This window comes from Lampetra fluviatilis, chromosome 3 (assembly GCF_964198595.1).
Source record: "Lampetra fluviatilis chromosome 3, kcLamFluv1.1, whole genome shotgun sequence".
Classification (NCBI taxonomy): domain Eukaryota; kingdom Metazoa; phylum Chordata; class Hyperoartia; order Petromyzontiformes; family Petromyzontidae; genus Lampetra; species Lampetra fluviatilis.
The window spans coordinates 10,232,904-10,259,047 of record NC_136277.1 but is presented as its reverse complement, the minus strand read 5'-3'; the positions used below and the strand labels follow the sequence as shown (position 1 = coordinate 10,259,047).

The 26,144-nt window shown below is 48.6% G+C and overlaps 3 protein-coding genes across 3 annotated transcripts in view; all 3 read left to right on the top strand.

The window, feature by feature from the left end:
* Positions 1-26,144, top strand: part of LOC144952122 (uncharacterized) — a 60,134-nt gene that overhangs the window by 18,259 nt on the left and 15,731 nt on the right. The gene's annotated exons all lie outside the window — the stretch shown is intronic.
* Positions 5,621-10,741, top strand: VPS29 (VPS29 retromer complex component). The gene is made up of 5 exons (XM_078882487.1): positions 5,621-5,715; positions 6,978-7,169; positions 7,890-8,003; positions 8,706-8,827; positions 9,857-10,741. Exons 1-5 carry the CDS (start codon positions 5,713-5,715, stop codon positions 9,972-9,974), a joined length of 549 nt encoding a protein of 182 aa, XP_078738613.1. The 5' UTR covers positions 5,621-5,712; the 3' UTR covers positions 9,975-10,741.
* LOC144952072 (calcium release-activated calcium channel protein 1-like) lies at positions 11,883-24,713 on the top strand. Its single transcript, XM_078882475.1, has 5 exons — positions 11,883-12,172; positions 14,352-14,495; positions 17,023-17,140; positions 18,705-18,817; positions 21,197-24,713. Exons 1-5 carry the CDS (start codon positions 11,996-11,998, stop codon positions 21,638-21,640), a joined length of 996 nt encoding a protein of 331 aa, XP_078738601.1. The 5' UTR covers positions 11,883-11,995; the 3' UTR covers positions 21,641-24,713.

The window sequence follows — 26,144 nt, the reverse complement described above, 5'->3', positions numbered from 1 at the left end:
TCTGATGATTGTCTAGGGTTGGTCCCATTGTGAGAGAGGTGGATTGTTTCTTGGATAAATTCTTGCATGCCCCGCGGGAAGTAGGTGTGTGCGTGTGTGTGTATGTGCTTCCTGGAGGTTGTGAGTGGGGGAGGTGATACGACCCTGGTTCGCAGATTCCTCTCGCCCGTGCGGGTTGCAGCCGCGACTTTCTCCGCAGGGAGGTGAGCGGCGGCGCTTGGCGGCGCTTGGCGGCCCTCGGTAGCTGACGGCGCGGTGGCGCGTTCTTTGTAGCTGACGGCGCGGTGTCGCGCTCTCGGTAGCTGACGGCGCGGTGGCGCGCTCTTGTAGCTGACGGCGCGGTGGCGCGCTCTCGGTAGCTGACGGCGCGGTGGCGCGCTCTCGTAGCTGACGGCGCGGTGGCGCGCTATCGGTAGCTGACGGCGCGGTGGCACGCTCTTGTAGCTGACGGCGCGGTGGCGCGATCTCGGTAGCTGACGGCGCGGTGGCGCGCTCTTGTAGCTGACGGCGCGGTGGCTCGCTCTTTCTCTCCACTGCTGGATGACGAGTCGGTTCTCGTTGGTTGTCGCTCTGGCGATGAACGATGCTTTCGTTCGTTGCTGGTATTGACGTTGGGTTGAAGTTGTTGGCTCGAGAGTGATAGCTGGAATCTCCGTCCGTTTCACTCACAGCTCGGCGGCTCAGTGTAGTAATTCTTCTTAGGTGGTGCAGACCTCAGCTTGTCACTGCACGTCGCTACCCCGCGAACATCGTCATTCTGGATGACGGGAGAGCTCCTTCGTTGTTGGCGACGAGATGAGATGGGGGGCCTGAGCCCCGGTGAGAGAGATGGAGGCCGGAGCCCCGGTGAGGATCTGTTTGGTGGGGCCCGTGGCCCGGACGAAGTGTGATGGGGCCAGAAGCCCTGACGATGTGTGATGGGGCCAGAGGCCCTGACGATCTGTGATGGGGCCAGAGGCCCTGACGATCTGTGATGGGGCCAGAGGCCCTGACGATCTGTGTTGAATGGATTTTTTTTTGGCTTATATCGAGAATATCCACTCAGTTTCCCGAGTTGTTCAAAGTCTGTCATAAAACCTTCTTGTGGGTGGGGCCATCTGCATCCGTGTGTGTGTGTGTCCGTCCGTGTGTTTCGCGTGCGTGTTTGTCCGTGTGTTTATTAGCTTTGAAGACACAGCTGTGTGTCGTTCTGGAAGGGGGGGGGGCTCGTGACGGCGCCAACGAAGATATCCATTAGCCAGACCGATGATTCGCGTCGAGTTCTATATATATAAAAGAGATATTCGAATCCATGTTTTTGTTACTGAATAATATTTGTCGCGACAACCTACGCGTTAAGCGAGCTTAATTATTTCCGCCCTCGCTCGGGGATCATATCTTTTGTCTCACACAGCTTAAGTTGTTTTGGTTTGGAAGTTGAAATGCGACTTATTCCATTATGCCCCAGTTATGCCGAAACCGTGTTCCCGATGTTTCATCGTGACCCGATCTCTCATGGAGATGTTATTCCTTGCGTGTGCAATTTTTGCTGTCCGTGTTGTGGGAAGACAAAGACGGTTGTTTCCACGGTGGAAGCACCCGGCGCATGCGCTTATTTATTTATTTCCCAGAGCGTGTTAATTTCCTTTGAGCCATTGCCCGGGAGTTTTATTGGTCTCATTTCCTTGCTTTTGTGCCTGCGTGTGGAGATCCTCTCGGAAAGACAAAGACGGTCGTGTTGCTGCTTCCCCTGGGTCGTTGTGTTTGGTTAATTTTGAGAGCCTTATTCGCCGTTAGCTCCTAGGATATTCACTTTAATTCCGTACTTATTATTTGACTTCTTGTGATTATTTAATCTGCTATCCCGGCTAGGAATTTTGTTTTGGAGCGAAATAGATGCCATAATTGTTCTTCGATGCTTCGGCCCGGCCGTGTAGAAATTCTTTGAAGGTAAATAATGTCAGTATTTAATTAACAATGATGAGTCGCGATTTTGGTGCAGACTGTAGTCTGCTTTCCAATTGGAGTGAGGATGGATACTGTTTGCTTAATCTTCATGGCTAAGTTTACTTGTGCATCTAACATGGTTCAAAGACCCGTGTGTGCTTTTTGTCGTCAATGCTGTTTCTTTGTTAAAAACATAACCATCTCTTCCTCCGCGGTGCCCGGCCCTGCAAGGTTTTTTTTACGAGAGGGTGTCATTTCGACCCTCTGCCTGCCATTCCCCCCTCCCTTGTTCCTCCTGTGTGAAATTCGGGGAGTTTTTATGATCTTGATTACCCTTCTTTCATGCCCTCTTTCCTTTGAAATGAGGTGTGCGCACATCTGTGTTAGTGTGTGGGGGCCTCTGTGGGAGTGTGGGGGCGTGTTCGTTCCCACGTTGCCGCGTCTATTAAAAAAAATGATATTATCTATGTTGGCAGAATAATTCTTTAAAAAAATTTAATTTTAAATATTAAAAAGGGGGGCATATACACAACAAACCGCAACAAACAAAATATGAACACAACATCTTAAAGCGACGACGCGCAACAGAAACATCCTGGAATAAACCAGCAAATATTCCCAAAAAAAACGTATTAAAACGCTGTGTGCAAAAGTCCCAATGTGGTGCAAGTCAACAACAAAAACCATGAGACAATTTAGATTGACCACATCTTTTCGAATCACCAAAATAAAGCTATGAAAACAATGTAACAAAAGTAATCATAAGAAGTGTGATTCAAAGTTTTACAATAAACGATATACATAACACGTACGACAAAACTTGCAGCCATAGCTGGCAGCTGCCCCAGGTTCACACACACACTGCTACTTTCCAGTCGATTAGCACAGGTGGTTACGTACGGCGCGAAAGAAGTTCAAAATCCGTACGTGATAAAAAAAAATACCGGTTACTATTTTATTCAGACAATGCCTAATCTAATGTATCTCCTTCAAAGTAGTCTGATCGAACGCAGTAATTCCAGTGGTCCTGCCATTTGTCGAGGCATCTCTGGTACTCTTATCTCAGGATGGCTTTCAGGTCCCCGAGTTGCGTTTTGGATGATGGTTGGCAAGTTTTAAAATATCTTCCTTTTAGGGTGCGTTTCAATGTAGGGAACAGGAAAAAGTAATTTGGTGTCAAATCTGGCGTCCCGGTACTTTTTGGATCAACACTCGTACGTATGTATTTTCCCATAGATGCAATGTTATACTTCTAGATTTGAAGCTTTCGTGACTGCAAGGATTCATACTCTTAGGTTTTTTCGGTAAAGTCATGTAGGTAAAAATAAATAATAAAAATAATGGAAATAATAATAGAAATAAAATAATAAATCACGACGTTTCGGAGGCAGCACAAGTCTCCGTCATCAGGTGGGACTGTCATAGCTAAAATTACTGCATCAAGTGATGCTGCATCAAGTGATACAGTAAATTTAGCTGTGACGGTCGTGATTTATTATTTTATTTCTATTATTATTTCAAGTATGAATCCTTGCAGTCACGAAAGCTTCAAATCTAGAATAGCCGATGTGTGTTTCCTTTTTATCAGCCATATTCAATATGGTTCAATAGGTAAAAATACACAAACACTTGAGAATAATAAAAGCTCCAGCCATGATATAAACGTCATAAATGAGGATCTTGTAAAGCAGACCTTCGTAAACTGGGGACAGCCTGTACTGTAGTTATGCAATATCCTCATCCACGTACCTTTCCCTAACGTGGAGTGGTGCATTGTTCAGAAGATTTGTTCATGGATTCTTAGTTTCACGACTGCTGATCGCACAGTCGGAATAAAAATTGGGGAAAAAGATGAGCATCGAAAAACAAGACGAAGTGTCTCCGAAAAATTTATTTTATTTGTATTGATTATTTTCTTTACCTACGTGACTTTACAGAAAGAACCTAGAGTATGGATCCTTGCAGTCACGAAAACTTCAAATCTAGAATGTCTCAGAAGGTTCATAAGACCATGTCGGTGCACCGAACATCTGAGAGTGGGTGCATCAGGGATGTTATCAGTGGTGCCATTGCACAGCAATGGATACCCTCTGAAAGAGATGAAACTCAGACTCTTAAGGGGGGTGCCAGTGGAGTGGCTTGACGTGGCTATTATATGAGCCCCCTATAAGAGAGACGCACACCCCCTTTCAGAAAGTCATGTCCGTTTTAAACCTCGAATTGGATCGTACAGCACCCGTCCTTGCAGCCGTTGTCGATAACCCTGGGCCTGTATGTTGGGCACTCATCTGTGCACGGTGGAGCTGTGTTAAGTTGTGGAAGCAGAGGGCAATGCTGCAAACTTGTACTACACGATGCTCCCACGTCAATGATCTCCATATTCACCCATCCACTGATGTGGTCTTTCCACAGAGTGTGAGGAAGCCCCTCATCCAGCAGTGGATTGACAGTATAAATAATGACACCCAATATAAGACATGATCCTTATAACCTGACATGGCCATTATGAACCACTAAGCCACACTCATTGGAGACACCTTATACTGGTAGGAACCTCCTGGTTACACCAGCCCACAGGGGATTATTGTGTCCGTCCGTCGTGCATCAAAAAATGGGAGGGGTGGGGCTGGGTGGAGAGGGGTGGGTGGGGAGGGGCTGGGTGGGGAGGGTGGGGCTGAGTGGGGGTGGGAGGGGTGGGGCTGGGTGGGGAGGGGCTGGTCACCCCGTGGTGCCCTTATAAAATTCAACGTTTAACCTACTCACGCCGGCTTGTGCCCGCCCTCACAGTCGGGCATATTTGCGGAATACACCACGCCGCCGTTGACCCTGGCCATTGACCGAGCAACCCAACGTTCCTACCAGCTCCCTCCGCAGGAATGTGTTGTTCAGCTTGTCTACGCAGGGAGGCCTCTGATTCTCATGACGATTTTTGAGGGAGGGTCCTGCCAAGTTTTCGCAGGAGGCGATGATTGCTGTGTAGATCCTAGTTGAGTAATTTGCGGGTATTTTTTCAAATTTGGACCCTGACATGGCCATTGTGAACCTCTATTAGACAGACCAACCCCTTTAAGAAAGAGCTGTGGCCAGCTGTATACTAGTGAATTAATGGAAATGTCCCATTCACTAATTTACATTGCAAACTATGGGAAAACAGTGTATTTTATAATTTCTGCATGGTGTACAGTCTGGAAAGTACCCACATGGCAAATTTGCAGTTTGTTGCATGTCGGGAAGTATGCTAAACATTTTGAACAGACACACATATTCACAACTTTGTTTTTTATATATATGGAGATAAATGAAACTGAAAAAATAAACTATTATGAGATTAACGAATGTGTGTTTTGTTGTCGTTGTAAACTGCACGCCATTGACACTGCCCCCCCACTTCTACGGACAAGCCCCGCCCACCCTAGACAAGCCCCGCCCACTAGACAGGCCCCGCCCAACCCGGGTCCGAAACTGTCCACCCCACCCCGTGCAAAGCTATTCGACGCTGACCACGCCCATCCGGACAGGCTCCGCCCACCTGGTGCAAATACATCCTATGCTGACCACGCCCATCCCGGACAGGCTCCGCCCACCTGGTGCAAATACATTCTATGCTGACCACGCCCATCCCAGACAAGCTCCGCCCACCTAATGCAAATACTCATAAGCTGACCACGCCCATCCCAGACAGGCTCCGCCCACACCCTTGCCGGCCCCGCCTTGACCGTCTTCGCCCAATCGCCCGCGTCGTTGCTGCCACCGCCGTCTCGCGCCGCTCCTTCTTCCGCCGTCGCGATGGTGACATTTTTGGGGGGCTCTGGGGGTATTGAGGGGGGCCACAGGGGACCCATGGGGCTCTCCGGAGTGCGGGGTGTTTGTTGGGTTGGCGGGCGGTGGCGTGGGGTGAGGTTTCGCTGGACCGGCCCTGTTGGGGTAGAGGGAAACGCAGCGTTAGGGGGGGCTATGGGCTGATGGGGTTAAGGGTCTCGTGATCGTGGTGGTGGTGATGATGATGATGGTGGTTGGTGATGTTGGTGATGGTGATTGTGGTGATGACTCAAAAACTGTGATTGCCGAGACATCCCCTCGCGTCTGGGAGTGATGATTTTGATGATGGTGGTGATGGAAGAAATGATAGTGGAAGTGATGTTTATGATGATGATGACGTTGGTGGTGATGTTAACGTTGGTGACTGATGACATTCTTGATGATGATGGTGGTGGTGATGATCGAAGTGATGGTGGTCGGTGTTGATGGAAGTGCTGATGGTATTTACGGTGATGGCGATGATGTTAACGATGGTTACTGGTGATGTGTGTTGGGTCACGAGTTGAGGCATGTGACCAGTGTGTGGGGAGCGGTGGCGCAGTGGTTAGCGCACTGCGCTAAGAAGCCGGCCACCCGAGTTCAATTGCTGCTCATGGTTAACACCAGTGGAGGGTTTATGTGAACCTGTGAGCTCTGGAGAATTGCACACACCGGTTTGAGCACCACGTTGGTTAGGAGATGTTAACTCCCTCGCCTGGTACACATGAGGTCATGGGTTCCACGCCTGCTGCTGTATATTTGGAGTTTGCGGTGTCTCTCTCCCCGTGATCGCGTGGGTTTTTCTCCGGGTCCTCTGGTTTTGCCCTCCATTTAGAATCAACATCGTGCCTTTAGAGTGTTTGGTTGCTATACATTTCCACGTGATTAGCCACTTGGTTGAGCCATTATTCGTGGCCAGGTCGCTTCTTAAAAAGACCTATATATGTTTAGCTCAGTGGGCCTAACCTGGTAAAATAAAAAATTGATGAGCATTACCCTCGTTCTATCTTTTGACATGAGTGTGTGGCACATTACGAGTTGAAATTACCATTATCACTTGACTTTTTCTTGAGAGGCCTCGCCAATATCCGCTTCCACGGGCCGTTCTCTAGCAAAGCGGTTGCGCTGACCCCGCTAGAGATACCGGATGGATAACTCATCTCTTGATGTGACAATGAAAGGGTCATTGGGAATACAACTTGGGGGGGAAGGGAGGAAGACTGAAATGAAAATGACGCTGTCGACGTTCACAGTTGGTGTTGGTGCTAGGAGATCTCCACATCCCACACCGCAGCTCAGCTCTGCCGGCCAAGTTCAAGAAGCTGCTGGTCCCGGGCAAAATCCAGCACATCCTGTGCACGGGGAACCTGTGCAGCAAGGAGTCGCTCGACTACCTGAAGACTCTCGCTGCTGATGTGCACGTGGTGCGGGGAGACCTTGACCAGGTGACAGACGGGCTAGCAGACATGGCAACACACTGGGGCACCGCGGGGACGTTGGGGATGTGAAACACGAGAGATGTGTCCCACAATTCACACGTGTGAATTAAGAGTTTGGTGCTTGAGGACACAAGTACACAGAATGGGGTGAATGAGAACATGGAGGGACACAAAGACCAGAGTAGCTGAGGATATTGGGGCACAGGTATACAGGGGCACGGTGACATTGGGGCACAGACACACTGGTACACAGAGGCACAGAGATAAGAGCATTGAGGACACGGACACAAGAAGACAATGGTCGTGCCCTTGCATGTCTCTCTTATGCCACTTATCTTCCCGTTTGTGCCTATATCTGTCCCTGTGTTTGTCTTTGTGTTTCCCTGTGTATATTTCCTTGTGTCCTGGTGCATGTTGCATTGTCTGTGCATGTCTCCCTGTGTCCCCTTGCTTCCTTCTGTTTCCACAAATCCTCCGTGTAACGCTGTGGATCTCTTGTGTCCCTGTGTTTCTCCACGTGTCTGTGCATACCCCCATGTGGCCCCCGCTTGTCCATGCATCTAAATTCATGTCGAAAGATAATAAATTACGTGACTTTACCGAAAGAGCCAAAGAGTAATTCCTGCAGTCACGAAAGCTCCAAATCAAGTTTTAAATTCAGGTCCCCATATATCTGCTTAATGTCCACATTTCTTTGTGTGTGTCCCCGTGCGTTTTCTCGTGTAGGTGGGGTCGTGGCCAGAGCAGAAGGTGGTGACGGTTGGGCAGTTCCGCATCGGCCTCTCTCATGGACACCAGCTTGTGCCATGGGGAGATGCAGCAGCACTGGCCCTGCTACAGGTGCCTGCACATACACACAGACAAATATTCCCTATGTAGCCGTAACGGACTGTTGGGACAAGTGCTGTTAACGAGCACCTATGAAGGCAGGCATGGCACACGAGGGGGTGGGTGACCAGCACGATGTCGCACCAGGGACTCATTTGAGGCTCAGTCGAGCTAGGGGAGGCCTGGGACCGGTTCAGATAATCGTCACTGGTATTGGCTGTGAGCAGGAATCTAACTCGGGCTGCTGGGTTTGTAGTGCAGCGTGGTACCCGTTGCACACGCACCCTCAAAGGCATACATGTAAGTGCATACTAACATACACTTGCACGTACATGGATGCACACAGATGTATAGACATACACGTGGGGAGCAATAGCATCGTGGTGTGACCTTCGAATCCCGCTCATGGCCAATACCAGGGATGATTATCTGAACCAGTCCCGGGCCTCTACAAGATCGACTTAGCCTCAAATGAGGCTGAGTCGATCCTACTGGGTATGGTGCTGATAACCCCCCACCTCCTTGCGTGCGGTGCCAGCCTTCATAGGTGCTCACTAACGGCACTTGCCCCAAAAGTCCTTCGAGGCTATACAGGGGGTCTTTGTCTCTCTGTATGGGTCTGTGTGTGTTTTCCTGTGTTTTCTTGTGTGTATTTGTGTGTCTGTGTGTGGCCACGTGTGTATGTGTGTCTGCCTTTGCGTGGCTTGGCAACAGAGGGAGCTGGCTGCTGACATCATCATCACGGGACACACGCACCGTTTCGAGGCGTTTGAGAGCGAGGGGAGGTTCTACATCAACCCCGGCTCGGCCACGGGAGCGTACAGCCCGCTGGACAGGTGTGCTATAATTGGGGGCACACGGTGGGCGACATGGGGGGAGAAATGGAGGAATGCAAGACACAATTGACGGGAGACATGGGGGTCAAACGTGGAGAAACATGGAGAGACATGGGGACACATGAGATTTGGGTGACGGGGTACATATGGGGAGACATGGGAGAAACATGGAGAAAAGGGGAGACATGGGTGATGGTGGACATACATGTGTAATAATCCTTCAGGAGACGGCTTCGGAATCGGTCCTTTTTATTTTCACTTCACGATACACCTTGCTCACTCACTCTCCGTTGCTGGCAGACAACGGAGAGAGGACAGACCACCCACTAAGTCCCCGCCGCGCACGTGGCAACCCCCGGCCCCGTCCGCGCGTGACCCTGCTCTCTTCCTGCTCCAGTCTGCTCACGATCGTTCTCCTCCCCTCGCTCTTAACACCTTCGTCACGTGGTTCCCCCAGCCAATCATCCATGGACAGCTCCGACCATTCTCGATGGTTCCCTGTCAATCCCGGGACCACGCCCCTCATCCGGCTCCCCATTAGCTGGGGCCCCGAATGGCTAAGCCATCCCCCTGATGGCCTGTCATGATGACGCATGGGCCATGGTCCCTATCCTCAACCCTTATTGGCTACAAGCAGGACCGGCAAGCCAATCCCCACGTGAACCCTCTGTGGCTGTTATTACACATGTATGTATGTTGAACTTCTTTTACACCGTACGTAGCCAACCAGGCTAATACATGGGGACAAGAGACAGGCCATTGAGTTATATTAGGAGATATGGAGGAGATGTAGGATACCCTGGTAAGGGCTGCCAAATCTAGGCCGAGCCTATTACAAAGTGTCCATGGGAACGCGCTATTCGTGTTTCCCCTGGTGAAGTGCATCTGGCAGTAGCGTATATCGCCCCGCATTTCCACGTGTCTTTGTTTGTCCTTGCTAACGCACGGGCTTGTCTGTGTGCATCTCGCTCTCTGTCCCGAGTAATGTGGGATTTTAACGATCGCGTGTTTATCTCCACGTCTCCGCAGTAATGTGGTGCCATCGTTCGTGCTCATGGACATTCAGGCGTCCACCGTGGTCACGTATGTTTATCAGCTGTTGGGAGATGACGTCAAAGTTGAGAGAATCGAGTACAAGAAGGCATGACGTGGCCTCCCCACTCCCAGCACTACCACCTCCTGCACCATCACCACTGCTACTAATTCACTGCTACTAACTCACTGCTACTCATTGACCACAACACAAATGCTACTACTCGTACTAACACAGCATTGCTGCTACTACTAACACAGCACTACTACCACCACCACCAGAACCAACGCAACACAAACACGACTAATAGATACAATTAGACAACACAATGATAATTTAGTGTGATAAAATAAGACATGACCCAAGAACAACCAGTACAACTGCACATGAAATACATCCACTACTACTCGCATCATACAACGAGTACTACTACTACTGCCACTCATTTAATACTTGGACATACGTGAGAGCCATGAATACTATTACTACGTGCGTGATACGAGTAGTTCTATTAATATTAACAGCAGGACGAGAAGCAGCATCACCAACACTACTGGCAACTGCGTCTTTACCACCGTTATTTGCATCGCCAGCACCATCACCTAAATCACCACCACCATCCACTGCACCACTACCTTCAACTATATCACGCCATTACAAATACCACCACTACCACAAACATCGTCACCAACGCCACCACCAAACCGCTACGCAATCGTAAACATCACCACCTCCCACAAACGCGACCATCGCAAATACATCACCTCAGCAGGCAGCTGCAGCATCTGCACAGATGGATTTTGGCGAGTGATGCATCTGTGAAATGTCGCCTTTACACATTCCGACGTGAAAATTTAAATTAAAGTGCCACATTTCATCTACACGCCAACTCTTGTTTCACTGTGTTTTTCTTAATGCCTCCTAAGTGGGGTGAATTTAAACCGTGGACCTGGTCTCTCTCATAGGGGGTTCATAATGGCCATGTAAGTACGCTGAGTCAGAACCTAGTTAGATTCCCTAGGTTCAATCACTGGGGCAGGCTGTGGGTTGGCATAGTAGTGTGGTTGGTATGGGTTCTGGTGCAAGGAATGAAATGAAATTCAACTTTTAAAACTTTTTATTTTACGAGGTAAGGTCCACTGAGCTGTATAGCTCATTTTCACAAGCCACCTGGCCACAAATGATGGCTCAACGCAGTGGCTTGTGTGGAAATTCATAGTAGCCAGATACTATTAAACGCACGTTTATAAATGTGGAGAGAAAAACCTGACGACCCGGAGAAAAATCCACGCAACCATGGGGAGAGGGAGACACCACAAACTCCAAATATACAGAAGGCATCGTCAGGACCGAGATCGAACCCACGACCTCCTGCATACCAGGCGGACTTCCTTCGCACCGTACGTAGCCAACCGTGCTAATCGACTGGAAAACACATTCTTGCGGAGGGAGCTGATAGGAACGTTGGGTTGCTCGGTCAATGGCCAGGGTCAACGGCGGCGTGGTGTATTCCGCAAATATGTCCGACTGAGGGTGGGCACAAGCCGGCGTGAGTAGGTTAAACGTTGAGTTTTATAAGGGCACCACGGGGTGACCAGCCCCTCCCCATCCAGCCCCACCCCTCCCACCCCCCACCCAGCCCCACCCTCCCCACCCAGCCCTTCCCCACCCTCCCAACCCAGCCCCTCCCCACCCAGCCCCACCCCACCCAGCCCCTCCCCACCCAGCCCCTCCCTGCACGACGGACGGACACAATAATCCCCTGTGGGCTGGTGGAACCACTCAGTGGGTTTCCTACCAGTAATACGCGTCCCGTTGTTCAACGCCTGCAACACGTCACCGATATGAGCGGTTCGAACACACGCAAACGACGTCATCGCCTCTCGGTTACAACAAGTGACGTCATCGCCTCGGGTTACAACCAGTGACGTCATCGCCTCGGGTTACAACAAGTGACGTCATCGCCTCGGGTTACAACAAGTGACGTCATCGCCTCGGGTTTCAACAAGTGACGTCACTGCCCGATGATGTCACGGCCGGGCATGGCCGCCAGAGGTGGGAGGTTTGTCCTCCCTCGCCTCTCCTCCTCCTCGTCGTCGCCGTCGCCCCTGCCTTGAAGCCCGCCCGCCGCGGCGATGGAGACGGTGGAGGAGGCTGCGGCGGCGGCGCTGTCCCGCGCGGGGCCCGAGGCTCCGTGGCTGCGTCGCGGTGAGGCGAACCTCGCCGCGCTGTCGTGGCGCCGTCTCTATCTGAGCCGCGCCAAACTCAAGGCCTCGTCCCGCACCTCGGCGCTTCTCTCCGGCTTCGCCATGGTGAGGCACGGCTCGCTGTGGGGGGTAGTGGTGGGGTGGGTGGTGGTTACGGGACGAGGGTGCGTGTTGGTGTGGTGGTGGTTGTGGTGGTGGGGGGTGGTTACGGGACGAGGGTGCGTGTTGGTGGTGGTGGTTACGGGACTAGGGTTCGTGTTGTGGTGGTGGTTGGGGTGGTGGTTGTGGTGGTTGGGGTGGTGGTGGTTGTGGTGGTGGTGGTTGTGGTGGTGGTGGTTGTGGTGGTGGTTGCGGGACTAGGGTTCGTGTTGTGGTGGTGGTTGTTGTGGTGACGGTGGTGGTGGTGCTGGTTGTGGTGGTTGTGGCTGGGGAGCGGTGGTGGTTGTGGTGGTGGTTGTGGTGGTTGTGATTGTGATGGTGGTTGTGATGGTGGTGGCTGGGGAGCGGTGGTGGTGCGGTTAGCGCGCTACGCTACGCACCCTGCGATTCCCCGGGTTCGTAGTCTCCTCTCACGGTTATCTGAACCGGTCCTGGGCCTCACCGAAGTCGACTCAGCCTGAAATGAGTACCTGGTACGGTGGTTAAAAACCATCGGCACTGGGAGAGACGAAGGCGGCCGGGAGTGGTGCTGGCCACCCACCCACATCCTCGTGTGCCGTGCCAGCTTTCATAGGTGCTGCACTTTAACCCAACAGTCTGTTCAAGGCCATACGGGGCGATCTTTGTATTTATTGGTGACTGGGTCATGTAACCCGCATGCCCCAGCCATCGTATTGCCCAGGCAGCTTCTGTTTGGCCGGATAGAGAGAGGGGGGGGGGGCTGGAGAAGAGATGGACTTGGTACGAGAGGATGGGGAGCTGAGTGGACTTGCCGAATATTGGTATCAAGATCTCTGGAGGAGGCTCGTGAAGGACGCTGCTGAGCAATTTGGGAGGCAGTCGTCCTCCAGCAATAGCGGGAGGACAGAGGAGCGACGCGCTCACAACAATGAGCCGAGCGTTGGGCGGATAAAGCGCAGCATGTTGGCACAGTGGGGAGCACAGATTATGCATCTGCCAGTCATCTCTAGTCAACCCATGGCACCGAGATCTGTCCTGTGACCTGGCCTTCGACCCTTCACGTGCACGTAGCCTGGCACAAGCGCCGTGGTGACGTCACTGTCACTCAGTGGCGAATGGAGGTTGTTGTTGTACTCGTCTGGATGTGGTGGATGTGATGGTGGTGAACACGCCATTTCCTTATTAAACCCATGACACCTGGATCTGACCTGTGACCTGTCTGCGAGCCCTTCAACACTTCACGTGTCCTGAAGGTGCACTTAGCCTGGCACAAGCGCCCCGGTGACATCACCGCCACTTGGTAGCGAACCGCGGACGTTGTAGTTTATAATGCCAATGGCGAGGGGAGGTTGACGTGGCTTAGCGCGCCACACCTACCCATGTTATTATCGCACGCTTTGATTGAACTCACTCTGTCTGTTGTTGTTGTATCCTCAAATCTTGTAACTCAATTTTTAACCCACTTCCCAATGTGGTATCGATTGCAAACTTGGTATACTTATGCCACACCGATGACAATACTATATTCTATCATAAAATATATATATTTTAAACATTATTTTTATATGTTATGTTTCGACTTGGGTCTAATTGTCCACGCTCAACTGACGTTGGCTGTCAATCACCACGGTCCCTTACGTTATGGCAAGCTTCGGGGCCACTTCCTGGAGTCGTGGAGTTCTTCCATTACTAGTACGGTACATTTCATCAAAGCGTGTTTTTAAGAAAGTTTTTTTTTAATATTACTTATTTTAACACATGTAGTTGTAGGGATGTTAGGCGCCGTGGTACTGTACATTGTAGTTGTATAGTATTACACTGCCTCGCGCGATACCACATGCTTGTGGTGTTAAATGGGTTGCATTGTTGTGCCCGTTCTACTTTTGGATGTGTCTGCCTAGAGGCGGATCTGGATACCTCCCAAGGGGAGCGGTTCTGAAATTCCCAAGCTTTTTAAAATAGTCCTACGGTAATAATAAACAATATTAAATGTATTTTCTCTGGTAAATATCAATGAAATACCAATATTGGGGGGGGGGGGGGGGTCGTCTCAACGTCGATCCGCCACTGATGTATGCTGTGGCATGAGTTCCCACTCTTAAGTTGCACTGTTAATGAGTTCCACTGTTGGACGTGTGTGTGTGTGCGTGCGTGCTGAGCCTAGGTGGCGATGGTGGAGGCACAGCTGGATGCGCGATATACTTACCCCCCCGCGCTGCTCGTCTCTTTCTCCGTGTGCACTACCGTGCTGGTCGCTGTGCACCTCTTCGCGCTCATGGTCAGCACCTGCATTCTGCCCAATGTGGAGGTGAGTTCTTCGTCCATAACCCCCTTTTCCCATCCGGTGACGTACGTCTGTAAATCGTCGTCCATGTGGACGTCATTGGAACGGAAACGGAAGAAAAACTAAAATAAAATAACTTTATGGAAACCGAGGCTCCTCCAAGGTCATGCAGAAAGGGTGTGTGGCACAATTTGGCGCCAGCTTTCATAGAGTGCGATCGTGTGGCTACGGCTCTCTGCGGTGAGTACAATGTTTAAAAAAAAAGTGCTATGCCTCTCTAAATAAAATGAACACTGACCACTTGCGCGTTCCGAGATTCAGCGGTGAACAGGACCCAATCTGCAGATGTTTCGGAACGGAAAGGGTTAACAGGAATTATATTCTTTGCCAAATTATTTTTTCTAAATTTCAGGTGTATCGTGTGATCATTGATGGCACCTCCTCTTGCTCAACTGTACATTCGAATAGCAGCTCACTGTCGCTCAACTTTTTAGTGTTATTTGAAAAGCAGTTAAGTGCATTGAAGAATGAAAGCTGCAATATTGTGATATTGTACGAATTCTGGCAACTTTTAGCAACTTAAGTATCAAAAGCAGTGTTAATTGAATGCACCCTTTACGCTCTATTTAATTAAAACATTCCTTTGACCTCCTGGCTGCAGCTCCTTGGTGCAAATAGGCCAGAAGAACATTCATAGCCTGAAACGTTAGCGACTGTTTTGTTTGTGTTTTGGTTATTAGGCGGTGTTAATATGGTGGTGCATTGGGTGGCGCACTGTGACCTGGGCCGGATTGCTGACTACGGTTAACATCAGTGGCGAGTGATATCTGGAACAGTCCTAGGCAACCCCCACCCTTCACCAGCCTGCACCGACCAGCATGGTGAAGTTTGGTTAAACAACTACCATGACTGCTTCATCCAGAATCAGATTCACAGAATCCTGTAAAAACCCTGCGGTGTGCTTATTGTGGTTTGTGTTGTATTGCACGCTAAATTAACAGGCCTATTTTGGCTGTTTTTGTACGTTAACGTGAATTGTGTGTGTTTTAGTCCAGATGCTGCTGGAAAACGTACATTTGTTCAAACAAAAACACGAGATCAGCATCGACCTCCTGGGTCTCATCAGCAGTGAGGCTTGGTTCATAAATAATGCTGAGTTTTTGTAGATGTTATTGGCAAGAGCAGTCTACCTTTATGACAGGGCCTCATGGAGAGACGGAGGAAAAATCTGTTGATATTATCATCTGTAGCGTTCCACTCCACCCATAATGAGTAAAAAAATATGCCGTGCATATGTGTGTTGTGCGTGTGTTGACTTCCCAGGAGTAATGCGTGCAAAATGAAGACCTCTATTATGGCTGTTTCTGCACGTCAACATGAAATGTGTGTTTTCGTCCAGATGTGCGTTTTCCAGCAGCATTTGTTAAAACAAAAAACGTGAGATCAGCTTCGACATGCTGGGTCTCTTCAGCTGCGAGGCTTGGTCGATAAATAATGCTGAGTTGTTGTCGATGTTATTGGCAAGAGCATGACAGGGCCTCATGGAGAAACAGGGAAAGTTTGTTGATATTATGATCATCTGCGGTGTTCCGCTCCATCCATCATGAGTTTTGAGAAAATATACCGTGCATATGTGTGTGTTGTGCGTGTGTTGACTTCCCAGGATTAATGCGTGCGTTGTGTGTTCTGTTTTGTGTGAATATTGTGCGTATAATGTGTTGTTGTATATGTTGGCTGTGTAATGTGTGTGCATTTTTATTGCGTTATATGTTGTGTATGTTGTATGTATGGAGTGTGTTGTGTGTGTATACTGTGTATGTTCTGTGTATATTCCATGTATATGTCTCGTGTGTGCTGCGTATGTGTGTTGTGTTGTTCTTAGGCGGTGAGTAACATGTGTGGTATACATACTGTTTGTGCTTAATATGTGTTTTATGTGTTTTGTTTGTGTGTGTGTATGTCTAGTATTGTGCGTGTGTGTGCTGTGCATGTGTGTATTCTGTGTTGTATGTATCTTCTGTCTGTTGTATGGGTATTTTACACGCTTTCTTTTAACCCACTCTGTCTGTTGTTGTATCCTCATATCTTGTAACTCAATTTTAACCCACTTCCCAATGTGGTATCGACTGCAAACTTGGTATACTTATGTCATACTGATGACAATACTATATTCTATCATAAAAAAATAAAAAATCAATATTTTTTAACATTATTTTTTATATGTTATGTTTCGGCTTGGGTCTAATTGTCCATGCTCAACTCACGTTGGCTGTAATTGGCCACAGCCCCTTGCGTTATGGCAAGCTTCGGGGCCACTTCCTGGAGTCGTAGAGTTTTGCCATTACGAGTACATTTCATAAAAGTGTGTTTTTAAAAAGTTTTTAAAAATATTACTTGTTTTATGTGTATGCTGTATGTCTAGTATTGTCTATGTATGTGTGTATTGTATGTATAGTCTGTCTATGTATTGTATTGTATGTATAGTCTGTCTATGTTGTATGTGTATTGTGCATGTGTTGTACGTGTGTGTATGTATTTGTTGTGTTCCCAGGCGGTAAGCAATGTCCACAACCTCAATGCAGTCGCAGAGTCTCCCCACGAACGTCTGCAGAAATACATCGAGCTGGCGTGGGGCTTCTCCACAGTGCTGGGCACTCTGCTCTTCCTGGGTAACACAGCCATGCATCACCCGCACCCGCACAGCTGTTCCTGGGTAACGAAACACGACAAAGATCCCCCATATAGACTGTTCTTCAGCCTCCCACTCCCAGCCCCGCTCACTTCCTCCTCCCCCTCCCCCCGCATTTTCTTGCTCGCTCCTTAATCTCTCCAGTGTGATGCACTACTCTCCCCCTACCCCACACCCCCCTCTCTATCTCTCCTCCCTGGCTCCTCCCCCCCCCCTCTCTCTTACCTATATAGCCTCTTATTACAGCAGCCCTTTTGCCCACTTCAGCAATTGTTTCTTGCTGTGGTTGTCCCACCTGATGACGGGCGCTTGTGTTGCGCCCGAAACGTCGTGATTTAATTCATTTTATTTTATACCTACGTGACTTTACCGAAAGAATTAACTAACTGTTGTTGGAGCAAGTGATGTTAGCAAGCACCTATTAAGGCCGGCATAGCACACGAGGTCGCTTTAGCCTCCCCTAGTGGCAATGTTTACACACCACACCAGGTACGTATTTAAGGCTGAGTCAACCTAGGGGAGGCCCAGGACCAGTTCAGATATTCATCACCGATCTTGGCCGTGAGTGGGAATGGAACTCGGATTACCGGATTCATTGGGCAGTGCGCTAAGCACTACACTACCGATCCACACGCACTCACATACACTGCTGTTTGGTTAACATAGCCATACACTCGCACACACACCATTTTCTCCTGGGTAACACAGCCACACACACACATACACTTTCTTTCTGATTAACATTCGAAGACGAATGCAAACATCCCCCGTATAGTCTTAACAGATTTCTGGGGCAAGTGCTGTTAGCGGGCACATATGAAGGTTGGCACGGTATACCAGGGTGTGGGTGGCCCCCACCACCCCGGCCGCCTTTGTCTCCACAGTGGTGATGATTATCTCAACCGGTCCTGGGCTTCCCCTAGGTCGACTCAGCCTCAAATGAGTACCTGGTGCGGTGTATAAACATCGCGACTGGGGATGCGAAGGCTGTCGGGCGTGGTGCTGGCCACCCCCACCCTCGAATCCTGTGCCGGCCTGTTAAGGCTGTACAGGGAATCTTTTTCTTTGTTGTGTGAACATCAGCACTGGAGAGACATTAAGGTGGCTAGCTCTGGTGTTGGCCGCACCAACCTTGTGGCCTGTATGTGCCATGCTGACTCGTTGACGGAACTTGCCCTGACAACCTGTGTTAGGCTAAATGGGATAATTATTCAATCCTGATTTGAAGTTGTCGTGACTGCAGGGATCCATACTCTTTGCTTCTTTCGGTAAAGTCACGTAGGTATAAAATAAAATGAATTAAATCACGACGTCTCAGGCGCAACACAAGCGTCCATCATCAGGTGGGACAACGACAGCAAGAAACAATTGCTGAAGTGGGCAAAAGGGGCTGCTGTAACAAGAGGCCATATAGGCAAGAGTGGAGGCTTCAAGTAAGCAACAAGCACGGCAAAACATAATTATTTGGGATAATTATTTGTCTTTGATTACGCGCTTCACATGGCATTGATGATGATCGTGTTGGTTGTTTTCTTGTCGTTTAGCGGAGGTGGTGTTGCTGTGCTGGGTCAAGTTCCTCCCCGTGGGGTCTACATTATCGGGGTCGAGGGGAGGGGCTGGGGGCAGTGTTGTGCAAGGGGACCTGAATCAAACTGAGGTAATGACGCACGATCGTACGACGTCGCAGGCCTCTCGTTATCCATTGCTCCCCCAGTGGTTTAATGAATTGTGACCATGCAGCCATAATTCGGGTTTGTATTTTCATCAGCTTAAATGTAACATTATATTTGCCTTTCATTTGGGGACGGGGGGAGAACACTGGGGGGCCATTGTTGTTGGCGAGTTTTTTTTTTTCCTGGCCATTGCTCAGAACTGTGGCATGTTCCATCTGAAGCGGTCCTTCACCAACCAGTCCCTCCAGAAAAACGCGGAGTTTTTTGGTGATTGTTGCGGGCAAAAATCGTTGATTATGCGGCACGTTTTCTTAAAAAATGCGATGGAATATGCGGGATATTTATGCAATTTTATGCGATTAAATTGCGGGAACTTGCAAAAATTGCGGGAACTTGCAAAAATTGCGGGAACTTGCAAAAACTGCGGTTTGATGAAAAAGAGAAAAACAAGTGATTCCCCCAACACCCTATTCACTAGGCTACTACTTTAATGTAAAGAGTCATTTCTTATTACTTCCTATGATAAGTAAGCATACTACATCACAGAAAGTGCTGGGAATATTTAAGTTCTCATCTTGTTTTATTTCAGACATTAACAAACAGATGGCTCAAACTTACAAAACATTGAGTCGAACAAGTTCTGTAGCTTTACAAAATGAATATGCTACAACTTCTGTAAAAATGAATAAATAAAATATTAAAAAATTTAATGTGTGCTTCCTGTTTTACAGAGGTAGCTATGCAAAATAATTTGCCCCCACTGTCATGTAACACACTGGGGAACTGCTTTGCGCGGTCTTTTGCGCTTATGTTTGATGGCAAATGAGAAAGATTTGCGGGCTTCATCATGGTTTCATTGGCATCGCGGGGTTTGCAGCTTTTCAATGATGTCGCGTAATGAGTGATGTCACTTCATAACGTTCCCATGGCAACAGGGGAAATGGCTGCGCTTGTGTGAAGTAAACGCAACATTTTTCAACTTTCTGCTAAGATATATGTGACTTTTTGCAACGAAAATGCGGGGATTATGAAATCATGCAAGCCCGCATATTTTGCGCGCGGAAATCTGCAATTTTTGCGGCGAAAGTGCGGCGTATTTGAAAAAACGCGCCCCCCGCATAAATATGCGGACTTTGGCTAATTTTGCGTGAAATCTTGCGATCGCATAATCGCGTTTTTCTGGAGGGACTGACCAACCCACACATATCAGTGTGGCGAATCTGCATGGTGAAGTATGGTCATACAACCCCCGTGACTGACGCGTCATCAGGAGTCAGCCTTGAGCCACTCCATGAATTGATATTTTTCTAATAATTAATTATGATGAACAAAACATTGAATTTCTTTACGCCATTAAATGTATACACAGTAAAACCTTGGATTGCGAGTAACTTGGTCTGCGAGTGTTTTGCAAGACGAGCAAAATTTGTAAATAAATGTTAATTTGATAAACGAGTGAGGTCTTGCAATACGAGTAGCACGTGTTTACGCTTTGTCTGACGAGCGTCACGTGATCACAACTGATGTACGAGTGCTTTGGATTACAAACACGTTTCCGGAACGAATTATGCTCGCAATCCAAGGTTTTACTGTATCTTGCAAATGAGCAACTAAAATTGGTTCTTGGGCCTTACAATACGTCACATAATGCATAATTTGTGAGTTACAATTGTTGGTTTTCTGGGATCATGCCGATGTGTTATCTAGCTCGGGCGGTGATGGCTAAGCATGCCTGTAATCCAATACTGTGGAGGCGAGGGTTGGTGGTTCACACAAATGTTGCGATACTCCTTTTCCCATGATTGTCAAGGTGTCATACCCTGACTCACCAACAAGGGATCCTGATACAAAATGGCCGAGGCAATTCAATATTACTGGTAGGAACCCACTGGTTCCACCAGCCCACAGGGGATTATTGTGTCCGTCCGTCGTGCACAATCGCTTTGCTGTTCAGAGTAATGTTGATTGCCTGACAGTCTTAACTAATAGCTTTAGTTCTCAGCGCCATACGTTAGCCACACGAAGTTGACCGGGCTGAAACCATCGACTTATTACACTTTAGAACCTGGATTATTGACAGTAGAGTTTAGGGAATGTGTGAGTAGATTTCGAATTTGTCAAATTTGGACCACGATGCCTGGCCCACGTGGCCTCCTCTTTTTCTCATAACATCATAGGATGTTAATGTCCGCTGCGAAGCGGATGGCGTGTGTTCATGAATAATCCACACACAAGGTAGTAACCAGGCCAGCCACTGGTCTAAAATCGCAAACCTGTGCAACAAGCGGAAAGTGCGCAAACCGCTTTGCCATGTCACCGATGTCCCCCGTACGTGCGTTCCCCTCAATCCCCGTGCATTCCAGATGGCACCACCCCCGTCCCTGCCCGTGGGCCTCCAGGCGGCGTGGGCGTCCACGGCGGTGATGGTGCCAGTGCTGGTGCTGTTCGTGTGTTTCACCGTGCACTTCTACCACTCGCTCGTCAAGCACAAGACGGCGCGGCACAGCCACCAGCTGGACGAGCTCTCCCTGTTGCGTGTGCAGCTCGATCCGCCCGGCACCGCCGTCAACGCAACGCAGCACCACCACCACGGTGGCGGTGGCGCGGCCCCGCAGCAGCAGCACCACCACCACCACGGCAACCACGGACAGCATGAACGCGCGCAGGCGCACGATAATGGCCACCATAACCACGGGCAGCAGCAGCAGCTGCTCAGCTACGGACGCGGCACCAACCACGGGCAGCACGACGACGACGACCTTGACGGCGACCGTCACGGGCACAGCTATGGGCACGGGCAGGCATGATGGCGACTCGCTCGTACGCACGGCCACAGCAGCCATGAGCGCGGCAGCAGCAGCAGCATTAGCGGCATCAGCAGCGGCCGTGGGTTTTAGCAGACTGACCAGCGGCGGTGGCGGCTGCTGCCTTGGACCGAACGGCGGCCGTGTGGGTTGGGGGCGACATTGCCGGTTGGTGCCAATTAAGTGGTTTTTTTTTTACCGCCGTCAAAAACATGACGTCTGTTGTCACTGTAAAGGGATAAGAGCGGTAATGAGGTTTGCATACATTTCGAGGTGCGGGAGCACAGGTTTTTTGAGAGTTTCTGTAAAGGATTTGAAGGAGGAGGAGAGATGTTTTAAACATTCACGTTTGTTGCATCCACTTATAATAATCTTGAGTGCAGTTTTCTGGGTTTGGCGTCAGGAATTGAATTCAACTCCTGAAAGTTGCCCGCCCACAGCAGCAGCTTGAGGTGGAAACTTGAGAAGAGAATTGTTCAACACGCAGCCCATCTCCCGAACACTGCAACGTGGGAGAGCGCAGAGCTGTTTCTTCCAGACACGCGTAGCTTGGTTTGATGGGAGCTTACTGTGGGTTTTGCGGAGCCTCAGAGGTTGGGAAGAAGCAGTCCCCCCCCCACACACGTGTGAGTGGTTGGCTGATGATGTGGGCCCTCATTTTAAAGAAGGTGGGCAGTACGTGACCCCCCCCCATCTTTAGACAGGGTAAAGCGATGGGCAGGGGATGACCTCCCCAGCAAAAACTGCCAGTTATATTGCAGGCTGCCTTTTTTATGTGACATCATCACTGCTGTTTGGACCACACAGGACAGGTTCTGCAGAAAGGGATGGATTCCCTGGTGGGTCTGCCCTTAAAATAGTTAGGGGGGGGGGGGCACACCTGTTGTAAACGAGGTAATGGGGACGCATCTCTCTTGGTGTAGCAAGAAAGGTCCTGGTTTAAATTATTGCAACGTCTTGCTCGTATGCCAAGCAGAAGCTTGCAGAAGCCACTTTATGAATACAGGCAGGGGTGGTGGTCTGGCACAATGTTATTTGATCACCGCAGCAGACGTGTATCGAAGTACGACTGGGCCCAACACCTCTGCTTTATTAACCTCTGAGCTGCCAGCAAAAGATTTGTCACCTATCTTAGCACAAACACCGTGGTGGCATCGCCAGCACTGGGGTGTGGCGCATGGCAAGTGGTGTTTCGTCGGCTTTATTTGCGTCTGCTCGTTCGTGTGTGTTTTGTGTCGCCAAACTTGGCACGTGTGTTGTGATATTGCCACCTTTTAGTGGTGCGTATTTTTGTATTGTGCGTTTGATGTTTACGTGTATATGCGGTTTCTCCCTCGTCGGTTACATAGCCTCCGTGACCTTTACGTTTAAATAGCGTTCGGGGTATATAGGTTGGGTGTGCAGCGAGGTAGGTACATAGGTAGATCAGTCTGTGGATAGGGTGGTGATTGGTAAGGTGGGTTAGATATTTAGTTTGGTACATATGTAGATGGCTGGTTCGGTGAGAAGGTAGGATGACACCGATTTGTTTAACCACGTGAGAACTGGAGAGACCGGCATAGTCTCATTTGCAATAGTTGAACCTGGGTCACTAAAATGGCAAAATAAAATAAAGTAGAGCAATGATGTAAATAGAAATCGGAGCAAAAACAACTATTACATGAGACGCTGAACATATTGCACAGCCAAATCAATGTTAAATAAGACAATTACCTGCAGCTTAAGTTGATTCTGGCAGGTTATATTGAGACTGATGGTTAGAACAATTACATTTAAGTAACGGAAACATTGGTAATGTGATGATTTAATCGTCACAGACACGTTAAACATATGTTGCTGCTGCTCTATATAAGAACAGGAGACAGAGCAGAGCCTCACCATTCTGGTGAATTGCCCGATGATGCTGGATGCAATTACCAGCGAAACGTCGTACTCAAAAATTGTAAATGTTGTGGTTTCACGCTTCAACACACCGGTGGGCTAAAGCAGTGAACTATTTGTCTTTTGTCAACGTGACACTTTTTTACTGATTGGCCGTGTCGGGTGGTGGAGGGTTACGACACATTTATAAATAACGCGATCTAAACCCAAAAACGTTGATTATGAATAAACATGTAGTCTGACTATTGTATTAATATGTACACAGATAAGAACATATGAAGTCGAGTGCAAGTGAAGTTGTATAGAAATGACTGCTCGGCATCAAGTTGAGACCTCAATGTTTTTTTAAACGATGGGCTTCTAGGTGTTGGAGTTAGTAGGCAGAGGGGTAGTGTAGGTTTTCTTATAAAATAACCAGCTGTCCAAGTCTCGTATCTCTCAATGTGTTTAAAATTGCCAAGTAAAGCCACGGAGTTGGCACCTGTGATGGTTTAGGTTTATGTTTTATGCTTCCGTGGTACACATAACAAAATGTATTAAGTGTAGCAGTGTATTTATGACTTTCAGCTAAGGTCACTGACAGCTGCAATTAGGCCCCAGGGAGACGTTCGGGTCCAGGGCTTGAAATTTAAGACCTCAATGTTTGCTGGCTTAGTGCCTTGTCACAAGCATCATCGACTCGGGAGAGCTCGCCAGTCATCTCGTGTGCTGCTTTCACATTTATCCGTCTCATTGGTGAACACTGCAAAAAAGAATCCAGCTCTCAAACAAGTGCACCGATCTGTGCCCTTGTATTCAGAGCAGGTCATTCCAAGGGGTCATCACAGCCAATGACGGTCGGTGCCACCAAATATTGCCATCGCTTCCGTCAGATCCTTAAGCTGTTCCAGAGTCAAACACCCGATCTCCATAGTTTGCAGCATCATCATCAGATTCTAAATGTTTATTTATACTGGAGGGATTTGGTGAGATTTAAAGCTCAATGTCACAGATGTCCATTGGGGCGGATCAGAACTTTACGACAAGCGATATAAAAACAACAAAATACAGATAAAACTAAGCTCTTTTTTTTTTTAGCTTACCAAAAGCGACCTTTCCACAAATTATCACACAACGAAGTGGCTAACGTAGAAATTACTCTTAGGTTTTTTCGGTAAAGTCACGTAGGTAAAAATAAATAATAATAATAATAAATCACGACGTTTCGGAGGCAACACAAGTCTCCTGATGACGGAGACTTGTGTTGCCTCTGAAACGTTGTGATTTACTATTTTATTTATTTATTTTTTACCTACGTGGCCTTACCGAAAAAACCTAAGAGTATGAATCCTTGCAGTCAGGAAAGCTTCAAATCTCTAATGTGGAACTTTATGGCTTTGGCTTAATTTTGGTTGCACTGTTACCTTTGCTGCAAAATCGTTTCTGTCCACGTCACTATTTGGATCCATGCGTGCGCACACTTTCTGATAGTATAGGTCGGTGTTCTTCACAAATTTTCAGAGGAGGGGGGGGCCCACTGTCGCCAATAATAAATAAGTGTGAGGGCCGCCATACCGCCTGCAAGGGGCTGTTTTCACATTTGATATTGTCGGAGACTGCACGTAAGGGGCCCACACTAAAGGCCACCAGGAGCCACCAGTGAACCCTTGGGCCTTGCAATGAACACTGGGAAAGATAGAGTCCACATGCACATTTACTGATGTTTTGATGAATTTTTAATCGCAGTTGCAAAGGATTATAAGTAACTAATTTACCTCCTTAGAGTGCACTACACGAACATGTAAACACGGTACAAATGGTTTTATTTAATGCTCTTTTTTTGTACGTATGTATTTTAAAATGTATTTATGTTAATGCGTGTTTTGTATTGCGGGAAACCTTTTAACGATTTTTTGCGTTTCGGTCACTTGATGACATTGTTAAGTGCCGTCTCCAAATGTCTTGATCGTCTGCCTTTCCATCTCTGGATCACTGTAACAGGTAGGGCTTTTGCCTGAAACGTTTGCCGCCTGTTGTTATTCTGCCGTACGTCTGCTGGCATACAGTGGAGCAGCGCGCCTCCCGAGTTTTCAATCGAGCATCGCGAACATTGTGTTCGATTTGCGAAATATGTTGCGCGTTATAAACTGCGGTTATTATTTTTGTTATTTTTTATGGCCAGCTGCCTAAGATGTGCGGCCACAGAGTCACCTTGGTGTGGAGTTTTTTTTGTTACATGTGTAGTGTTGTACAGACGGACTCTTCAACGTCTTTTGTAGCACACACTTTTATTAACACGGTCCCTATGCACTGAGGGATATACGGTCCCCTCACCCGTTACACTCAGAACGTACAAGCCCCCGTACCCTACAGGCTACTCAATATCCCGCTCTTTCAGTGTCCTCTGACTGGACCTAGCGAGATGTCTCCCGACCACTGGTTACACTGAACCCTAGCCCTGATAAGGGCTGGAGGGCTTGGTCCAGGGTCCTAAGCTTCTTCCGCTGTCTTGGGTCTTCGTGTGGTTCAACTCCCCGAGAGCTCTGAGCGCTCTGGCTTTATACTTGCTCGTGGCCGGGTTGTCCAATCCCCGTCCACCTTGTGGAACCCTGTGATTGGTCGTTCCCAATATGCTTTTCGATCCCAA